Source organism: Lipotes vexillifer, unplaced genomic scaffold, assembly GCF_000442215.2.
Source record: "Lipotes vexillifer unplaced genomic scaffold, Lipotes_vexillifer_v1.1 scaffold13, whole genome shotgun sequence".
Lineage (NCBI taxonomy): Eukaryota > Metazoa > Chordata > Mammalia > Artiodactyla > Lipotidae > Lipotes > Lipotes vexillifer.
In genome coordinates, this window is record NW_006790761.1 from 138,115 (window position 1) to 157,723 (window position 19,609).

Genomic DNA, 19,609 nt, shown 5'->3' on the forward strand with positions numbered 1-19,609 from the left:
CAGAGGATCCCCCTCTTGGAACAGACGGAGCCCCGCCCCAGAGGGACCCCCAGGTCCGGCAGGGGCATCCAGCCACGCCCCAGAGGGCTCCCGGCATCCCGTGTCTGGAGCCCTGCGCTCCAGAGGAACCTCCGTGCCCAGCCGGGGGCTGCCGGCCCAGCTGAGGGGCGCCGCCCAGAAGGGTCCCCCGCGCCCCGCGGGCCCCGGCAGGATGCACGCCGCCCTGGCGGGGCCGTTGCTCGCCGCCCTCCTCGCCACCGCCCGCGCCCGCCCGCAGCCCCCGGACGCAGGACAGTGCCGGCCGCCCGGATCGGTGAGCGAGCGCCCGCCCGGCCACTCTCCCGGCCGGCCACTCCAGCCCTGCGGGGACGATGGTTTGGGGGGTCCTACCTTCTGCACCCACCTCGGCCCACCCGCTCCACCTCCGCCCGCCGGGCGCAGCCTCGGGCGCCCTTCCCTGGCTTCTGCCGCCGGGGCTCCAGCTCCGTCCGGGGAGGCGAGTTGGGGCGCTCCCTCTCCAGCTCCTTCTCCAAACGCTGACGCTCTAGGGCTCTCCTCGACTTTCGGTCCTGCTTGGACCTTTCCTCTCTGTGCCCTTTTTGACTCCCCTCTTTCTTACTTTTAGCCCGTCCTTACCCTCTGGTTCCTCTCTTCTTATTTCTGACTCTGTTTCTACCATTCCTTGCCCTTCTCTTCTCTACCCCTTCCTCTCATTCTTACACGCTCAGATCCCTTGCAGGCTTCCCTCTCCCCCCTGGTCCCCACCCTTGACCTAAGGCAAACTTTCTCCCTCTCCAGCCCAGGCCCCAGCACCCACTCTCCCAAGTGCCCCGATTTCACAAAAAGGAGGAAGATTCCAGAGGAGAGGAAAGAAAGTGCCAGGACATGCTGGCCTAATATTTCCTTGGGGGTTGAGTAATTACTAGTTCTCTTCATTTTTCTTCCAAACTCAGGAATCCCTTGATTTCCCTCAGTCTCTCTCCCTCAAAGTGTAAATTAGCGCCTGGAAAGTAACTCTGAATTGGAGGCCAGGGACCAGGAAAGGTTTGTGTAGGGTCCTCACTGGCTGCGCTCTTAGCTGACCTTGGGCAAGGTGCACCTCCCGTGTCGTGACTTGTTCAGAAACAGGGAGCTCCGCGACAGGCAGGGTGCTCAGAGCTAGTCTCTCTCCAGTGTGCTGGGATTTACCGTTTTCGGTTGTCAGTAAAGTAAGGTTCTGATCCCTTTGCCCACCCTGACAGATACTTCTCATTTGTGCTAGAGTCAAGCAGAAGAATTTTATGAGTTGACCGAAAGCTTGCAGACGGTGGATGGCAGTGGACAGTCCAGGGGGTATTCCGGATAGAAAACGCCTGAGAGAAATGATAGTCCCTTTCTCATGCCCCTTAACCCCTGGACCTAAACTGGATCTGGAGAAATGACCCATGTCTTCCTGCCCCTCCTTCACCTCTACACAGACACACACATCACTCTTCAGAGCTTAGGTGATGGCAGAGAATTGGACTTGGAGACCAGGTACACCTTGGGAGGGGAGGAGCCCAGAAAGCATGTACATTTCGTGGGACTAATTCTGTGAAATCTTTCCCTCCCAAATCAGGGCCTTGAGACTTTATTTAGCCTGCAGGTTTTAAAGCACTCTCTCCTCTGTGGTTTCAGCTGGTGGAGCAGAGTAGCTGACACCCCAGACCTGCCCTCCAAAAAGAAAATTGTATCCGCCCTGCTGAATGGGGAGTAGCTGTTTAAATAGGTGTGCTATTTTTAATAGGTGTTCTGCTTTCAAAGTGCTCTTGGCATGTATCTTCTAATGGTTGGATTTAAAAGTTATATGATTTCCTCCTTTCTTGCCAGAGCAGGACTCGTGGTCCTCCTCTTTCCACCCTCCCCATGAAACACCACCGGTGAAGGTTTGGCTTGGCCAAGCACGAATATTCTCAGGTGGTGTGGCAGTCCTTGGCACTCACAGTGAGAGCCAGTCATAATGAGAGCTTCCTTCACTGCCTCCACCCTGTGTGCCTGGCACCGTTCTTCGGGCTTATTTACATAGATTGTGTCTTTTCATTCTCCCAACAATCCCTGTGGTGGCTGCTTTCAGCTCCCATTTTACAGATGGGGAAACTGAGTCTGTGAGAAGTGAAACAGTGTGCTTAAGATCATACAGCTAAGATACGGGTCTTTCAGCTTCCAAAGCCCTTGCTTCTTCCCATGGCCCCACGTAGCTCTCTGCCTTCCATCCCCAGCTCCACCTGCCCGCTCTGTTCTGACCTTGGCTTAATTCTGCTGCCTTCAGCCTCACTGCCTTCCTTTACCTGTCCCCCTGCAGCAGAGGGACCTGAACTCCTTCCTGTGGACTATTCGGCGCGACCCCCCGGCCTACCTGTTTGGCACCATCCACGTCCCCTACACCCGCGTCTGGGACTTCATCCCGGACAACTCCAAGGCGGCCTTCCAGGCCAGCGCCCGCGTCTACTTTGAGCTGGACCTGACAGACCCCTACACCATCTCGGCGCTGGCCAGCTGCCAGCTGCTGCCGCACGGGGAGAACCTGCAGGACGTGCTGCCCCGTGAGCTCTACTGGCGCCTGAAGCGCCACCTGGACTACGTGAAGCTGATGATGCCGTCGTGGATGACGCCCGCGCAGCGGGGCAAGGGGCTCTACGCCGACTATCTATTCAACGCCATCGCGGGCAACTGGGAGCGCAAGAGGCCGGTGTGGGTGATGCTCATGGTGAACTCGCTCACAGAGACCGACGTGCGTTCCCGGGGCGTGCCTGTGCTTGACCTCTACCTGGCCCAGCGGGCCGAGAAGATGAAGAAAAGCACTGGGGCCGTGGAGCGCGTGGAGGAGCAGTGTCATCCGCTCAATGGGCTCAACTTCTCCCAGGTAAGCGCGCAGCGCCCGCCCCAGAGCCCTGCAGCCCCCGTGCGCCTTGGTCCTCTTCTCTGATGGTGTTCCCTCGGCAGGCAGAACCCTGCCCTTCCCTGAAAGGGAGAGGGTCTTTTGGGCTGTGGGGCAGCTCTTGAGCTGCCTTTGTGGTGGTATGAGGGCAAACTGGCATGTGCTGGAATTGGGGGTAAGAGTTTGTGTGTTTTCTTCTATCTCAGTGGTGCTACCTGTTGGGGATACACACTCCCCACCTGCTGTGCTCGCCCGAGCAGAAAGAATTTCCCTCGGAGCATCCCAGTGATGAAAAACAAAAAGAAAGAGTTTGCAGTTTGGGCCTGACTTTCCCTGAGACCCTGGGGTCTCGAGAGCAGGGGACTGTCTTGAGGCTGTTGTATTGGTGCATCCAGGCAGCTGTGTGTATGTACAGAGGACGAATAGAGGGAGACGGGCTTCTTGGGGTGGCGTTGGGGTCGGGGGGCAGGAGAAGTGCGATGGGCCTGGTCTCTAGGGACCCTGGCTTGCTGTTAAGCGCTGCCAGATTTCCCGGGGCCTCTGCAAAGCTCCAGGTGACCCTCGGACTGCCTCCCCTAGGCTGGGAGAAAGTCAGCAAGGATAGTTTTGGGGTTAATAATTTCAGAGAAATGTGTTCACTTAAAGGTTGACAGTTCTGATTTCTGAACCTCAGGTGTAGGGGCAGGGAGAAGGGCGGAGCTTAGGAGGTTTAAAGTCTCTGGCTGCCAGAGACCTGATCCAGCAAAATGTCATGAAAAGCCCCGTTTCCATGGTCAGAGGTCACTCACAACTCACTGGCCCCAAACTCAACTCTGAGGCCCAGGGAACAATGAGTTCACATCTGCGCCTTGAGAACGAACTGTCAGTCCCTGAGTCAGGGCTGGTGGCTCCTGCAAGGAGACCGGGCCCATGCCCCAAGCGTGGTGTGGTCCCCAAGACATACTCCTCCCGTAAGGAGACAGCCCCATAAATTGGCCAGACTAGAAACTCTACCACTGGAACCAGACCTGCTTGGCTGCCCCTGAGATGTTGCAAGCTCTTCACCAGGGAAACAGGGGCAGAAACTGATCCCCCTTCGGAGATCTCTGGCTTTTGTTTTTCCAGGGGAAATGCAATATTGTCCCCGGGGAGGTAAGAAGCCAGATTGATTTGCCGGCCAAATGAAAGGCGGGTTTGTCAGTTCTCCTGCTGGCTCTCCCATAATTGTGGAGCCCTTACCCAGAGGGCCCCGGTGGCAGGAATATTGGGGCAGTTAGTCACGCCCCGCAGGGTTCTGACTACGCCTGACTCCTTCTCCGCGGGGAAAAATCCTGTGCATTCTCTGGCCCAGCGCTGATTCCTCTGAACGTACCGGCTTTCTCCCTCTGAAGTGACTTTTCCCTTGCCAGCCTCGGGAGCTGATATTATCTGCGTTGGGCTCCCCAGCGCTCGCCGCCCATCTCATTTTGGAGGCAGGTTTGTAGGAGGCCTCTCTGTTCAGAGGCCTCACGTCTGGCCTTGATATCTTTTTTAGGCTGGGGAGGTGGGGGGATCCACTGTCACTCTCAACACCCTCTTTGTACCAACCACAGAGGAATCCGACCAGAGACGAAGGGAGCACACAGACCCTCTGGTTAAATAGCCCCTGGCTTTAATCTGTCTCTCTTAAAACAACAAAACTATCTTTCTTTGAGGTCTGGAAACACTGCTGTTCAACCAAAGGACGGCTTTGGTAGGTTGAAAACATTTGCAGGAAAGTGCGTGAGATTATGTTTTAGGAAAAGTTCCTGAGAGCCATTCATCGGCCAGCGAGGAGCCCGCTGACAGTCTCCAAAGCCCACATTTGAAGATCAAACAGACTCAAACCTCTGGTTTCAAAAATGCACCCACCCATCACCAGCCCGGGCCCACTCTTAAAATTGTTCTTGGGTCCAGCTCCTCGAGAGGGCTGTAGGAAGCAAGTCGTGAACAAAAGAAAACAGGACTCCTCTCGGTTCCCTAATCTGCACACCCTTCACCACCTGCCAGAGTGCCTGACCCCGCCAATTTGTCCTGTTATCATTTTGGAGCGAGGTGATGAAATCTCTCCTCCATCCCCGTGGGCAGCCGTGGGCTAACTGTGAAGGGAGGGATTCCAGAGCCTGGGCAGTTGGGGTTGTTAGGGATCCCCAACCCCAAAGTCAGAAATGCAACAGCCTTCTCAGTAAAATTGTATGCACGCATGCACAGTTTGATATGAACATCTGTGATGCATTATTGTACTGAAATATCTGTTAAGTGCATCAGATTTTTATTTTTTCTTTCCTCCCAGCATTACTGTTATTGCAAAATATTTGGGGAGGGGGGAGCAATGAGAGAGGAAGGATGGAAAAAAGGCCTTAAAAGAGAGTGCCTGTTTGTTAAGACTGGAATTTTAGTGTGTGTGTGTGTTTTTTAATAAATTTATTTATTTTATTTATTTATTTTTGGCTGCGTTGGGTCTTTGTTGCTGTGCGCGGGCTTTCTGTAGTTGCGGCAAGCGGGGGCTACTCTTCGTTGCGGAGCACAGGCTTCTCATTGCAGTGGCTTCTCTTGTTGCAGAGCGCGGGCTCTAGGTGCGCAGGCTTCAGTAGTTGTGGCACACGGGCTCAGTAGTTGCAGCTCGCAGGCTCTAGAGCGCAGACTCGGTAGTTGTGGCACACGGGCCTAGTTGCTCCGCGGCAAGTGGGATCCTCCTGGACCAGGGCTCGAACCCGCATACCCTGCACCGGCCGGCAGACTCTGTAACCACTGCGCCACCAGGGAAGCCGGATTTTAGTTTTAACTTGAGTATTTCTCAAAATTTTATATTTTCTTCTGGTCAGAAATACCACATTTTCCCTTGCTAAATGGAGAAAGAAAGCTACGTGGGCTAGAGGAATGACTGAAAAAGTTTCTTCCATCATCGCACAGCTTGAAAGCTCCAGTGTCTTGGCCGTGGTCTCTGATTTTAATATGAACTGAGGGTACTAGACCCAACATCACCATGAGTTTGCTCTGTGTCCTTGAGCAAGTCACGTCACCTCTCTGGACCTTGTTTTTCCCACCTGTGAAATGAGACATCAGGATTAGGTCATCATTCAAGCCACTCCAGCCCTGACATTCCATGGGACGATTATAATCAACTCCGTGTGCCAGGCACCCTGCAGGAGGCTCTGCACGCTTTTTCATCTTGTTGGAGTCTCACAACCCTGGAACTTTCTAAGGTGGGCACTCAGAAAGGCTGGATGACTTGCCCAAGGTCACGTGGCTAGTATGGAACAGAGCCGGTCTGCCTGACTCTAAAGGAAGGATGCACTCCTCCTGCTGCCCCATGCGCATTCTCTAGACTTCCTCCATGTAGGTAGTTCGTGTCCTGCAATTCTTCCTTCAGTCCTTTCTTCTGTTTTCTTCTTTCCTTTAGAGCTTAAAGGCTTAAAATGTTACTTCTTGGAGAATTTATACTTCTAGAGAAATTATTTCCTTTGGCTATGTGGCTGGAGCAGGGATGGTAAAGGCAGGTCCTCTGAAGATTTCCGTGATGTGTTACAGACAGCTCAGCGTAGTGGGCTGAGAGATGGGAGACTAGCTTCTAGGTTTCAGTCCCAGCTCTGGCTCTAAAACCAATGACTTGTATGTAACTCTGGTGTTCTTAACTAGCAATCGAATTGGGCAGTAGTGACCAGCCTTTCACAACTGAGCTGGTGTTGTGAGGACGTGAGAAGCTGCTACCCGTGGGAGGTTGTCGAGAGGGTAAAGTGACTACCTAGATGTGAGGCTTGTGCTTGGAAACGAGTCCGGGCGGCTTCAAGACGAGGAAAGGAGAAGGCTGCGTGCAAAGCATCAGCTCTGCCCTGTTGGCACCTTCTGCCAGCAGCCCTGTCCACTGCCCGTGCTTTGCTGAACAAAGTAAAGCTGGAGTAATGGGGGGGGGGTGGCAACCCCTGCCCTCGGGGGCCTGGGGATGCCTGAGCTTTGCGTCCAGATCTCGTGACAATCTTGGGACCTGAAGATTTCAGTCGGCTCTGCTGGCTGCCTCTGGTACCAGCTGCCACGAACGCACTGGGCTGATTAGGAGACCTCCTTCTCCCTCTAGGGGGCCTCAGTCCCCCCAACTCGGGACAGTGGAGGCACTAGATGAGGAGGCCTCTAAGTTATGCGGTTCTCTGAGGCAAGATAAGAAAACGGGACGCTGCCGTTCTGTACTTGGCTGTGGTTTAGCTAACATGCCGATGCTATCCATCCAATGTGCGTAGAGCCTGAACATTTGGGCGTGGCTGCCAAGGGTGTCCGAAATGTTTGTAAAATTCTACAGTCCCCTCTCTAGGGAGTTAGAAACCCCAAAGTCATCATTTATTGAGCTGTATCTCTGTACAGGGTGCTACATTAGACCTCATAAGTACATCATCTCTAATCCTCACAGAGATACGACAAGGCAGAGTATCATATCTTTTTTACAGACAATAAATTAAGGCTTAAAAAGGTTAAGTCATTTGGTTGTGATTATACAGCCAGGTGAGGCGGGCTCAGGATTCAAACTCAAGTGTCTGATGCCAGAGTCCATGTTTTTCAAGACTCCGAGAGCTGACATAATTTTGTTTTTAACAGTCAGATGGCATTATCTGGTGACGTGTGTGTGTATTGGAGTGGAGGGAGATCACCATATCTTTCTAAAAAATAAAATAAAATATTAAAAATGTATAGAAAGAGATCATTGAAAAGTGCTGAAATGGATTTTCTCCCTGGCTTAGAAATTGAATCTTATTCTAAACTAGGAGTTCCCAAAGGCATGCCCAGCTTTCCAAGGGACCATTGTGAAGACGGCGCCCCTAACACAGGCTAGGCAGCACAGTTGAATAAAGGGTGTCCTTGGTTATAGTCAGAGGTCCTATATCTATACCACATATTATTGGGTGCTGAATTAGTATTTAGAGAGAGAATGAATGAATGAATGGTCAGAAACCATGATATGACGATCCCTGCTTCCCTTCCTTCCTTCATTCATCCAGCACTATTGAATGAATGAATGAAGAAAGGTGACACAAGCCGCAGGGAAGAGCCTCCTCCTTGAATTTTAATGGGTCCACACCATCCTACAAGGACATAAAATGTGGAAATCATGAAGTGGGTAGTTGAATACAAAGTAGGCTCTAGCCCTACCCCATCCCTACCTTGGCTGTGACTCTGGGCTTGTCCTGTCCCTCTCTGGGCCTAGGTTGCCCCTCTGTCCCACGATTTCCAGCCCCACCCCAGTTCTGACTTCTGCGGTTTTCATCTTCAGTCCTTGTATCTTGGAGGCCCTGGGCCACCCTGGGATTTCGAGCCTGAGCTCTCCACTGTTGGGAGGGGCTGGCAGGCTTGTCTGTGGCGGGCTGCTGCCGATACCTACTCATCCGGAGGCCTGCTAGTTCCGGTGGGTGACCTGCTGCCTCTTGTTGCCAGCCTGCAGGGCAGACAGAGCCCCAGCCCATCATGGCACAGTCTGGTGGATAGCTGCCCAGCCTTGGAGCCTGCCCGTCATCAGGACCCCTCTCCCTCACTGGCTCCCTCACTCTTTCAGCCAGAGCACCTTAGTGTCAGCCAGGACAATGCTGGGAGCAGAGACTGGGAAACAGCCTAGATTTTTCCCCTGGAGATTTCACTGCCAAGTCAGGGAGAGTGAGCATTATTAGTCCTTTCTTACAGCCGTGGAAACTGAGGCATGGAGCGCCTGTGCATTAGTCTCCCCTGTGTCCTGTCTCCACATGTCACATGGAGAGCCTGTTCTTACTTTCTCTTGCTGTTATACATTTCCATCTTGCAGAACCCACTCTCACTTCCCATCCTCCAAGAATGGCTATTGCTGGGTCCTACACCCCACCTGAGCCTCCATGGCAGCTACAGCAGCACCGACCTTTGGTCCCTCAAGTCCTCAGTACTCGTCCCTACTTCTGGCTTCCCGTCAGATCTATGTGCCTTCCCCAGAGTAAAGGGGCCAGACACCTCCCATAAGCCCGTTGGTCACCCCAAGGACGTCCGACCATGCGGAGCCCTCTTCTCCCCAGAAGACAGCCACAGAGCGAGAGCCGCTGGGTCAGTATTGGCTCCAAGCACAGGCTGGCCTAGTCTGCACGTGTAACTCCAGATCCTGGCCTGGGAGCAAGCTGCTTCTGGCCCCGCCTTCACGCTGCGCTTCTGGAAGCCTGCCACACCCACCGTGGCTCCCGCACCGAGCCCTGTGGTTAGGAGCTGTTCAGCAAATGTCTGTCACACACTGTGTGGAAGTCACTTGGGGGACCCCTGGCACTGACCCCTAGGCATGTGTACTCTCAGACTCTTTGTGTGCCCGGAGAGCTGTTTGCAAAGAGCCCCTGCCAGCACAGCAGGCTCTGTCCTTTTTTATTTTTTTTCCCTGACTTGGTTAACTCAGACTTTAGCGTTTAATATATTATCCCAACATGGGGTGGGGCGGGGGGAACAAACTCAGGAGCAGACGCACATGATGGCTTAGGTACCTCCATCAAAGAGTGAGGCCATAAAGCCGGAGGTGACCAAGATGTCATGAAATATTCTAGTCTCAGAATCAGAAGGTCACACAGCATGACGTCTTCCTGATTTACAGAATCTCTGAATCCTGAGCCGGGACTTGGAGGCTCAGGGAATCTAAGAATGGGGAAATCTTAGAACATTAGGCTCAGAGGCATTTTTGGACTCGAAGAATCTTCACATCGTGAAATCCTAGCCCCTTAGCTTTGAAGACATTTTTTCAGCTCATACACACAGACTTCTAAAGTCTTAGAGTTGGAAGGGACCAGTTCTCAAGAATTCCAAGAAGTCCCATCCACAAACACAGTGATCTGCTTCCTGCAGCAACTCACCCACCAGCCGATCCCAGGCCAAAGAGAAAAGCCTGAGCGGCAAAGCACTTTGAGACGGAGATAAAAATGGGAGCGTGCCCGTGCCTTTGTTAAGAGTTCCCATTTGGACATCTCTCAAAGCCAGTAAGAGGTCGCCTGGTAATACAGCTTTCCGAGGGAGGAAACTGAAGAATGGGACAAGCCTGCTGCCTGCCAGCCGGGCTGCCGCGTTCTCTCCCCCTCGAGTTTGCTTCTAAATATTATCCACTTCACTCCCTTTTATCTCCCATCACTGGCTCTCTGTCCGCCCACTTAATCCACAGGCAGCCGGTGGCCCAGCCTTCAGTTCTGCTCAGCGGCTGCCAAGCCGTCTGGCTGAGCAGCTCCTCCAGTATCCGCAGGCTTTTAAATCTGCGCAGAATATCCGCTGGAACACAAAACGTTGCCCCAAGCCTGGAAATGCTGTTGCTTGTGCTGGGCCCTCTCCCTCTGCAGGAATTTCCTCCTTTCCTCTTCTAACTCCTGATTCCTATGTGATATCCATGGTTCAGCTCAATGCTGTACCTCCTCCAGGAAGTCTTCCCAGAATGCTCCTAAATCTCATCGGCTTGGGAAGACTTTGTGCAAGTCTTTCCTTGATGACCCAGCCACATCTATTCTTTCCCTCCGTGGAATTTTTTTATGGCGTTTTATAATATTCTTTCGGCACTTACATATTTTACATTTTATTATAATTATTACTGAGACAGTCTTTTCTTTCCTAATCAACCTGGCTTCAAAACCTAGCTCAAAATATGCTCACAGTTGATTACAAAATGAGACTGGATGTGTTCCAGTTCTGAAGTTGGGGCCCTGTGGTGTATCCTGTGGTTGAGGTGTTGGCAGCTCTGGATGCTAAAGGGGGCTGTGTCTCGGCCTCTGTATTCACAGGAAGCCTCAGCCTGCCCACCTGAGACACGGAGACAGTTCAGTGCTGTCGCTGATCCATTTGGTGAGGACTTCGTTACATCCAGAGGTCACTGTTGGATTTCTCCCTCTCCTTCCTGGAACACTTTGTTGTTTTCTCTTCCTCGTCTGTTCCTTGCAGACAAAGCCCTCTTTTTTTCTCCTCTTCTCTACCCAGAGTTCATGTGAGCTTCTCCAGGTTCACTCCGTCCCCCACTTAATTTTCATTGAAAAATGTTTAATTTTATCCATTACCTGCTACTTTGCTTGGGACTGCAGTGCTGCTGACCTGTTCTACTTTTCTCTTCCTTCCTCTCTCTGTCACACAATCCATCGTCAGGCCTCCAAGCATTTGCTTATGCTGTTCCCTCTACCTGAGAGCCCTTCCCAGTTTTTATTGTCTGGCTATAAAGGTTCCTGAGGACAGTCATTGGAAAAGCCTGGACTCTTCAAGCAAATGATCCTTTATAGCCAGACTTTCATCCATGGTCACCAGATTGGACTGTCCGCTCTGGGCTGATACCACCTGATCATACATAACTCAGCAGTTTGAGTTTAGGTGCAATGATGTGACTGGTTTTGAGCATTGTGGGTTTTTTCCTTTTCTTTTCTGATTTTTTTATTGAGGCTTAATTGACATCACATTATATTAGTTAGAGATTGAGAGAGAGCCAGCTCTGGTGATGGGCACTAATCCTATCATGAGGACCCCACCTTTATGACCTCTTATAAACCTAATTCCCTTGTAAAGTTTCCATCTCCAAATACTATCATAATGGAGTTTGGGGCTTCAACATATGGATGGAGTGGCACAAACATTCAGTCCCTAACAGTGGGTGAGTTGTACCGGGGTCACTCTGAATGCTTGGCTACCCTTGAAAAGAGCCAGAAGGTCGTCAGATTTGGCCCACACAAGTCAGGGCCCTGGGGCCATTTCTGGGTAATGGCCTAGGTCCTGTGCAGTCTCTCTTCAGTGGCACCTGCTGCTAGCCTGTGTTCCTCCCTAACTAGGCAAAGGTAGTTTCCCTGGGGAACCTACAGGCTTTCAGATTGGTCCCTGACCACCATCCACCTCCCCCGTAGGCAGTGCGTATATTCCCTGGCCCTGAGTGCTGAGACCCTGTCATCTTTTATTCTTGGGGTTCTCTCTTTTCTCCCCAGCGGGTCAGGAAGAGCAGGGGAAAGCACTCAGTTTTACTTCTCTTACCTTGTGAACCTATTTCTCTGCATAAAGCTTCCTCCCTCCCTCCCTCATTCAGAGGGACATCCTGGTCTGATTTAACCTTCAGAACCAAGAATCAGTCTATATTCACACAGCATAGCACAAGACTCAGCTCAGAAGTCCCTTAGGACACCTCGGGGCACTGGCCCAGGACGGGCCGGTGCTCCTTCAGGGCCCAGAATCATTGCACTCATTGGGAGTGCAGGTCACCTGAGGCTAGTTGGGGTAACCTTCCTGCACCTTAGTTTCCTATCTATCAATTTCATCTGCTTGCTGTGAGGATTAACTGATTAAAAGTGCCAGACACACATAGTTATCATTGCATCTTTAAATTAGCATCATCATATAATTTTTCAAGAAATGCTTTTTAGCTCCCACTGTGTGCCAGATGCGGGGATTTGTGCTGGAGATACGAAAGTGACCAAGAACTATGATGCTCTTCCCTGTGCTCCCTTCCAGGGTGGGGAGGGGAAGGAACAGAAGTGCCTTACACTGTGGGGCAGGGGTGTGTGGCCGTGGCAGGTAACGCGGTGTCCTGTGGGGGCGCAGAAGATGCGCGCTTCCCAGGCCTGCCCACCTTCGCCCCAGCCTGGCTCGGAGTGCCGCTCGGCTCAGTCGGCTTTGCTCCGGCCGCCTCAATGGACGGGATGCCGAGAGCGAAAGTGCACATTTCCTAGAAGTGCTGTGCGCGGCCCCTCCTGACCCTTGGCCAGCCCTGGCGACCAAACAGGCGGCGCCAGCGCCCGCGTCCCCTGGCCAGCCCTACCCGGGGAAGCCAAAGTGCAAAGATAAAAGGCCAGGCCTTTTCCACTTCCTCTTCTGTTTAAAGGGCTTACCTGCTTCCTCCCTGCGAAGGTTCTGTAGTGTCCTGACCAGTTTTATCTCCTGGGGACTTAAGGTGGTTTGTAATTTAAGCCTCAGGCCCCATTTGAAACCCCTTTTTAGAAAGGAAGATTGGGCAGAGAACACCTTTCAGATATCTCTCTGGCTCATCTTTTAGCCCTAGTTCACACGGTTTCCCTTTCTTGAACTGCTCTGCTTTGAGTTTGAGGAGAGACAAAAGCCTAATTGGCAATGATAATTTCAACCATTTGCATCGCGGTTTGCAGTTTCCACAGTCTTTCACATGCGGTACCGCTGGATAGCTCTTCCTCCTGGCCCCCCCAGGAGGACACCTAGAGCGGGGCTGGACCAGTTTCCTGTCTACCCCCCACCACCAACCTCCCCTGTTTGGACCCCCAGTGCCCCCCCCCTCTCCCTGTGGCTGTAGAGTCTACTGGATTATGGGATATTTTTGAGCTCCAGACCCTCTATTGGGGCTGAGATGCACCTTGAAGAGCTATGGATGGGCCATGGATAGGTGAACTGAGTCACTCCGGCACCTCAGTGACAATAATGCACTGTGCTTGACCTCGACTGGAATGTTTAGTTGACCCAGCACCACATAACCCCCATGCCAAGGCCTTCTGGTGGTCTAGCAGGTGAGTTTTCTATTACTCTGCTTCCATCAGTATAGTTTTGTGGAGAGGGTGGTGAGAAAGGGATGCAGGATTCTTGATGGAGACCGTGCAGGTTGAACAGTACTGGGGCCCATGGAGATGGGAGTGGAAAGGGCCTTGCCAAGAGGAAGGAGACTGTTAGGCAGAAGTGCTGGGATGGGAAATGCAGAAGGTTTGCAAAGAAAAGTCTTTCTACCCCTCCCTCCATTGACTGTACTCTCTCCTTTTCCTCTCCAGCTCCCAAGACAGCCATTGTTCTTTAGTGCCTATTCTGTGCTAGGCCTCAAGTTTATCACAGTAAATTCCTAAAATAATCCTGAAAGGTAAGTATTATTTCCCCCATTTTAGGAAATTGAGGCTAAGTGCTTTGTGCAAAATGATGGAGCCAGGATTTCTACTTAGATCTTTTTGATACTTTAAGAAAAAGACTGAACTGGAAGTGGAATGCCAGCTCCACCACTCGGGCTGGATGACTGAGGGTCTGTTTCCACATCTGAAAAACTGGGGCTCATAATAGCGTTCACCTCCTGGTGTGTTGTGAGGAGTGAATGAGGTAACGCATGTCAACCACATAGCTGACTGCCTGGCACACACTCAGAGGTAATGAATGTTAATTGCGGTGGTTTAAGTCGTGGTCATTTTAATTATTGTTATTGGCCCATTTTCACACTGTGTCTCGAGGTGAAGCCCATCCCATAGAGAAAATGGTTCTTGATCCTTTCGTCTCTCACACACCAAGCATCATCCAGGGCAGGTTTGGGGGTCGGCCTGATGGGAACCATGCCGCCCAGCCACCCGGAGCGTGGTTATTTTTTTCTGACCGTCTGGCCATACTCGTTCTAGTGCAGCTTCCCTACAATCTCCCACTGCTCCCTGGAGTGCGGACACATCAAAAGGAGGGAAAAAAAGTTTAGGCTGGAGGCCCCCTGCTTCAGGCCCAGCTCTGCCATGGGTTAGACCCATGCATGACCTGGGGCGATTCCCTCTCTGAGGGTCCTTTTCCTCTATTGCATACAAGTAGGTGGGATGTTAATAGCGGTAACTCAGAGTGATGGGGAGAAGTGGGGATAAAGCCTGGCAAGGATTTGATTAGCCCTTAAGTGTGCCGTGCTGTTTGTGGTACTCAGTATGTGAGGTTTTTTCCTCTTCTCTTTCTCCCAGAGAAATACCCTGCACATACTTAGTGAATTGAATTAGTTATTATGAAACTGTTCACCCATCCATTCCTTCCTTCAGTTGTTTACTGAGCACTACTGGGAACTACACTGTGCCAGGCTTAGTTCCAGGTCATGAATCTGGGGCTGTTGAGGAAGGGAGGGTTTGAATAGACCCCAGAGAGAGGTGCTTCACAGCAGAGTGCCAAGAATATGCACTGCCCCTCTGAATCCTCAGCACAGTCTCTCAGGTACATACTATTATTCAACCCCATTTTACAGGTGAGGAAACTGAGGCACAGATAGGTTATTTCATTTACCTGAGGTCACAGAGCCATTGAGGGGGAGATCTAGAATTCAAAGTCGGGAGGTCTGGCTGCAGAGCCTGTGCTCTCACCCTCCCTGCATCTATGAAAAGGGACTGAAATCTGACAATGGTGGGTGGGGGGAGAAAGGTGGGGTACTAGCTCGTCTTCTGGGACTGGAAGTATGAAGGACTGGGAGAGCCAGGGAGTTGATAGACTTCTGGTGTTCCCCGCTGAGAAAGGCTGCCACTTTGGGAAGGAGAGAGAGAGGTGGCCTATTGGCCAGGACCTAAGGTGAGGAGGGGGTGTGAGGAGAGAGGTACAGGTTGAGAGCAGAAGCTGACCTTGGCAGGTGAAGGAAAGGCGGCGCAGGCTGAGGGCCCAATAGAAGTGGAAACTGTGAATCTGTAACTGCACCAACTGGATGACTGGGATGCTTCTTCGTGTAACTCTCTAGGGTGGGTGCAGGAGTAAGGAAGTGTGACACAGGGCCACCCCCGTCCCCAAGCCCGAGGAGTCCCTGCTGGGTTGGGTAGCAGTTCCCGCCTGCCTGTCGTGGTTGAGCACTGACCCTCAGCCCCCGCCCTATGGTGGCTGGGGCTCTGCAGGCCCTGGGGTCCTCTGGAAGCCCTACAGATGCTACCAAGATGGATGAGACTGCATCCTTGCTGTCCAGGTAGTCTTCTTTGCTGGTGAGATGCTCACTGTATACAACAGACAGACCTCCCCTCATTATGAGTACCTGGCTGGCCTGAGTACGCATACATCTACTCATACTATACTTGGCAGTACAGTGCCACCTGAGCTCGGTATTGAAGGACACATGGGTGTTCCCGGGGTTCAGGAGGAGCGCCAGGTATGGGAGCGGGGGCTGATGGTGGTATTGATTCAGACCGAGAGACCGTACTTACTCATGGTCATGGAGAGTGCTTGCTGGAGGAACAGGAGACCAGGGAACTGGCCAGAGAGGTTCATGGGCCACACAGTGGAGGGCTTGTAAGCCATGTTAAGAAGCATGGGCTTGGGGCTTCCCTGGTGGCGCAGTGGTTGAGAGTCCGCCTGCTGATGCAGGGGACACGGGTTCGTGCCCCGGTCCGAGAGGATCCCACGTGCTGCGGAGCGGCTTGGCCCGTGAGCCATGGCCGCTGAGCCTGCGCGTCCGGAGGCTGTGCTCCGCAACGGGAGAGGCCGCGACAGTGAGAGGCCCGCGTACCGCAAAAATAAACAAACAAACAAACAAACGAACGAAAAAGAAGCATGGGCTTGATCCTGGGTGCACCGGGGGGCATTGTTCCCCGCTCCTGTGTTCTGTAATTCACTCATTCGTCAAGCTGGAGCATCTATCTCACCCAAACTTGCTTGGAAGTTTTCAAGCCCCTTGGCTTGAGGAAGGAGCTGCCGTGTGAAGGTCTTTTCCCTCATTGGATCCAGGATATTCCCACTGCTGGGCCAGAGGAGAAGGGCGCTCCGCTTCTGGAACAGGAACGCGGGTGTGTTTTCTCTTAGAAACTGGATCGTAAAAGTAGTCTGGCGGCTCAATGAGACCAGCCGTAGTTAAAGATCAGCCTTTTGTGAGGAGCCTGAGACCCTGATCACCATTTATAAAACAGCTACTGTGGGATAACATGGCCTTGCATTTCTTGTGGCCCATTTGATGGCAGATTTGGGGGGATTCCACCTGTTAGAAGTGGAAGTGATGTGAGGCAGGCGGTTCTGGAATGCCCACCAAGTGGAGGTGGGGGATGGGAGGATCTGCAGTTCGTAAATGGTCCGTAAATCATGAGAGCACTGGATCAGGAGTCCAGCAGAATGAGCCTGGGCAGGTCCCTCACTGGCTGACCCCTCTCGACAGGTGTGAGTGCTTGGTAAACCATAAACGGCACCCTGCTGCTTCAAAGCCACTGGTCTCAGCTGGCTCTGACCTCATTGGAAAAGAGCATTTTTTATTTTACTGTCTTTTATGTGTTTACATGTCTGTCTCCTCCGTAGACTGAAGTTCTTTGAGGGCAGGAACCTCATCTAATGACTTGAGTTTGCCTAGGGCCTGGCTCCAAGTACACACTCAGGGATGCTGGGAGTAGCTGTAAAATTACCAGCTGTATCTACACATTATGGCCTGACTATCCAGGTGGAAAACAGAAAGTCCCCAACTACCCCCGCTTTGTTCCCAGATTTCCAGATGTTTGGTTCTAGGAGGTCAGACATCTAGGCAGGCTTCCGTGTGTCCCACTGTGGCACCTAGGCGTTCGGCTTTGGTGACTGTGCCCACTGAGCCCCTTCTCACCCCAGATGGGGCTGTGGTTTCCCACTGATCCTTCATTCCCACAGGGGCCCTAAGGGCTTCTCCTGGGATTGGAGGCATCTTCCCAGCCCTCCCTCCAACCCCCTTCCTCACACTTCTGTGTTTTTTCCAGGACACGGATCAGAGCTTCTGTTTGCTGGTCATTCAGTGATTCTCACACAATGTAAATGAAAACTGCTAAAACCGATAAATTCAAACCATGTGTGGGCACTGGGGAAGTGCAGGACGTCAGAGGGCTGCAGTGTGAGGTGGCGGCAGCTCTGACGGCACCCAAGCTGATTTGTATATGAGAAAAGTAAATATCCCAAGTGGTAAACAGCCCCGGGTCTCTCATCATCGCTGGGATTCAAAGGCATTTAATAGGAACACACGCTCTCCATCTCTTGTAAACAAAGTAAGATTCTCTCTGCATGCTGACCTAAATTCTGCATTTTCATCTTTTGGAAAGCCAGCCAGTCACTCTAGTTGGGAGACCGCAGGCAGTCCATCCTGTTGGGTTGGGTCGCCTTCTTCCTGGCTTTGGCGGCTGGTCTCGCACTTTGGCTTTGCAGAGGGCTCCCTTTTCATCTAGGCAGCCTTCCGTGTGTCCCAGTTAGAGCACATGGGTTGGGTGGCCATTCTCACCCTTGTCTCGTTGAGGAACACAAAGCCCAGAGACGTAAATCAACTTGTCCAAGATTACACATCAGGTCCGGCTGAGCCAGGACACCTCTTCTCTCCTCCCTGAGGACCCTCTAGCTCTCCATCCTTTCTGATGAATGGTAGTTCTGTTCTCTCTCACTCAGAATCCCAGCAACATCCTCATCAACTCCTCCCTTATTTCCTCTCCCTTCCTGGAGCCAGGCCTTCCTCTGGGTCCCTGCTTCCTCTGTTTTTTTTTATTTTATTTTATGTTTTAATTCAGGCCGTTCTTGTGTTTAGGAAAGTGCCCCAGGGAAGGAACCAGACAGTCGTGGGTTGGAGAATTCTGGCTTCTCTACCTGTCAACTGTGTGGCGTCCGACAAGTTCCTTCTCTGAGCCTTGCAGTTGTCAGTCTTCACGTCTGTAAAATGAGGATGAGAACACCTACCCTCTTAGATGGCTGTGAGGATTAAATGGAGCTCCCATGTGTGGAAATGCCCAGCCTGCTCCGTCCCACTTTCCTTCAACTCTGGACTCTTCAAGTGGCCTCCTAATTGTTAGAAAGGGATTGATACTTAAAATTGCATACAACTAAGTATACCACGTACACATACACAAGTTAACACATGTAAAACTGATGAAGTCTGAATCACATCAGTGGATTGTGTCAATGTCATGTTCCTGGTTTTGATACTGAATTCCAGTTATGTGAGATGTCACTTTTGGGGGAAGTTGGGTGAAGGGCATTCTTTCTCGCAATTGCATGTAAATCTATAATTATCTCAAAATGAAAAGTTTAATGAGGAAAATGGATTAACCTTCCCATCACACTCATTCTTCTGTGCCCACTGCAGGCCAGGTACTACTCCAGGTACTAGGCATGTGTCAGTGGACACAAAAGAAGAAAAATCCTCTTTCCCACCTCCTTCAGGTCTTTGCTCAAAGATGGTCTCCCTGACACCCTACTTAAGATTGCGCATCACTCCCTTGAACTTCCTGTCCTCCTTGCCTGCGTAGCACCTGTCCTCAGTTGGCATTCTGTATATTTTATTTACTTATTTTGTTTATTGCCCTTTATTTACTCTCTCACTAGAATGTCAGCTCCATGAGAGTATTCTGTCTGTGTTCTCTGTATCCTTGGCACCTAGAACATGCCTGGCGTGTAGTAGGCACTCAGCTAACTCAGTTTGTGGAATGGCTGAGAGGTGACAGATAAGAAACAAATCTGGATGGGCTAAGTACTAAAGGCAAAGAAAGCAGAGAAGGGGAGGGTGAGATGGTGGAGGAAATGTCGTTTTGATCATGTATTTTTCTGCAAGTCTTGCAGGCCTTCCTGTCGTGTGAGGGGTAAAGTCCTGGCTTCTTAGATTGTGATCTACGCATCAATTCACTCTTCTTTCTTTCATTTACCAGATGTTTCTTTGAGCCATTACTATGTGCAGGGCCCTCTAGAGCAGGCAGAGAAGAGGCAGGACGGGATCTTGCCCCCAGGAGGCCTACGGGTGGGTAGGAGAGATGGGACAGGGATGGAAACAGCACATGACAAGGAAGAATGAAGCTGGTGTGAGCCAAGTAAGAGTGCTGGGGGAGGGGTACTGGGGGAGGGGTGCTGAGGAGGGAGGGCTCACCTGTGGGCAGGGTGCTTGGGGAAGGCTCCGTGGAGGAGGTGCTGATTCCTGGTCTGAAAAGTCTGGGAGGATCTCCAGGCCTTTTCTGGTCCAGCCCCAGCTCAGCGAACCAATTTCCTCTTACATGGCTCCCCTAGGGGACCCGGCAACTCTAATCATACTGCTCCCCGTAGCTGGTTCTGGATGCCCTGGCTCTGCTGATGCTGCAACCCCTGCCCGCCTCT

The 19,609-nt window shown here is 51.8% G+C and overlaps 1 protein-coding gene across 1 annotated transcript in view; it reads left to right on the forward strand.

Moving 5' to 3' along the window:
• Positions 1–211: 211 nt before the first annotated feature.
• Positions 212–19,609, forward strand: part of TRABD2B (TraB domain containing 2B) — a 218,085-nt gene continuing 198,687 nt past the window's right edge. Inside the window, exons 1-2 of the mRNA XM_007463920.1 lie at positions 212–313; positions 2,321–2,881. Coding sequence (XP_007463982.1) covers positions 212–313; positions 2,321–2,881 — 663 coding nt within the window. The remainder of the gene's footprint in view (positions 314–2,320; positions 2,882–19,609) is intronic.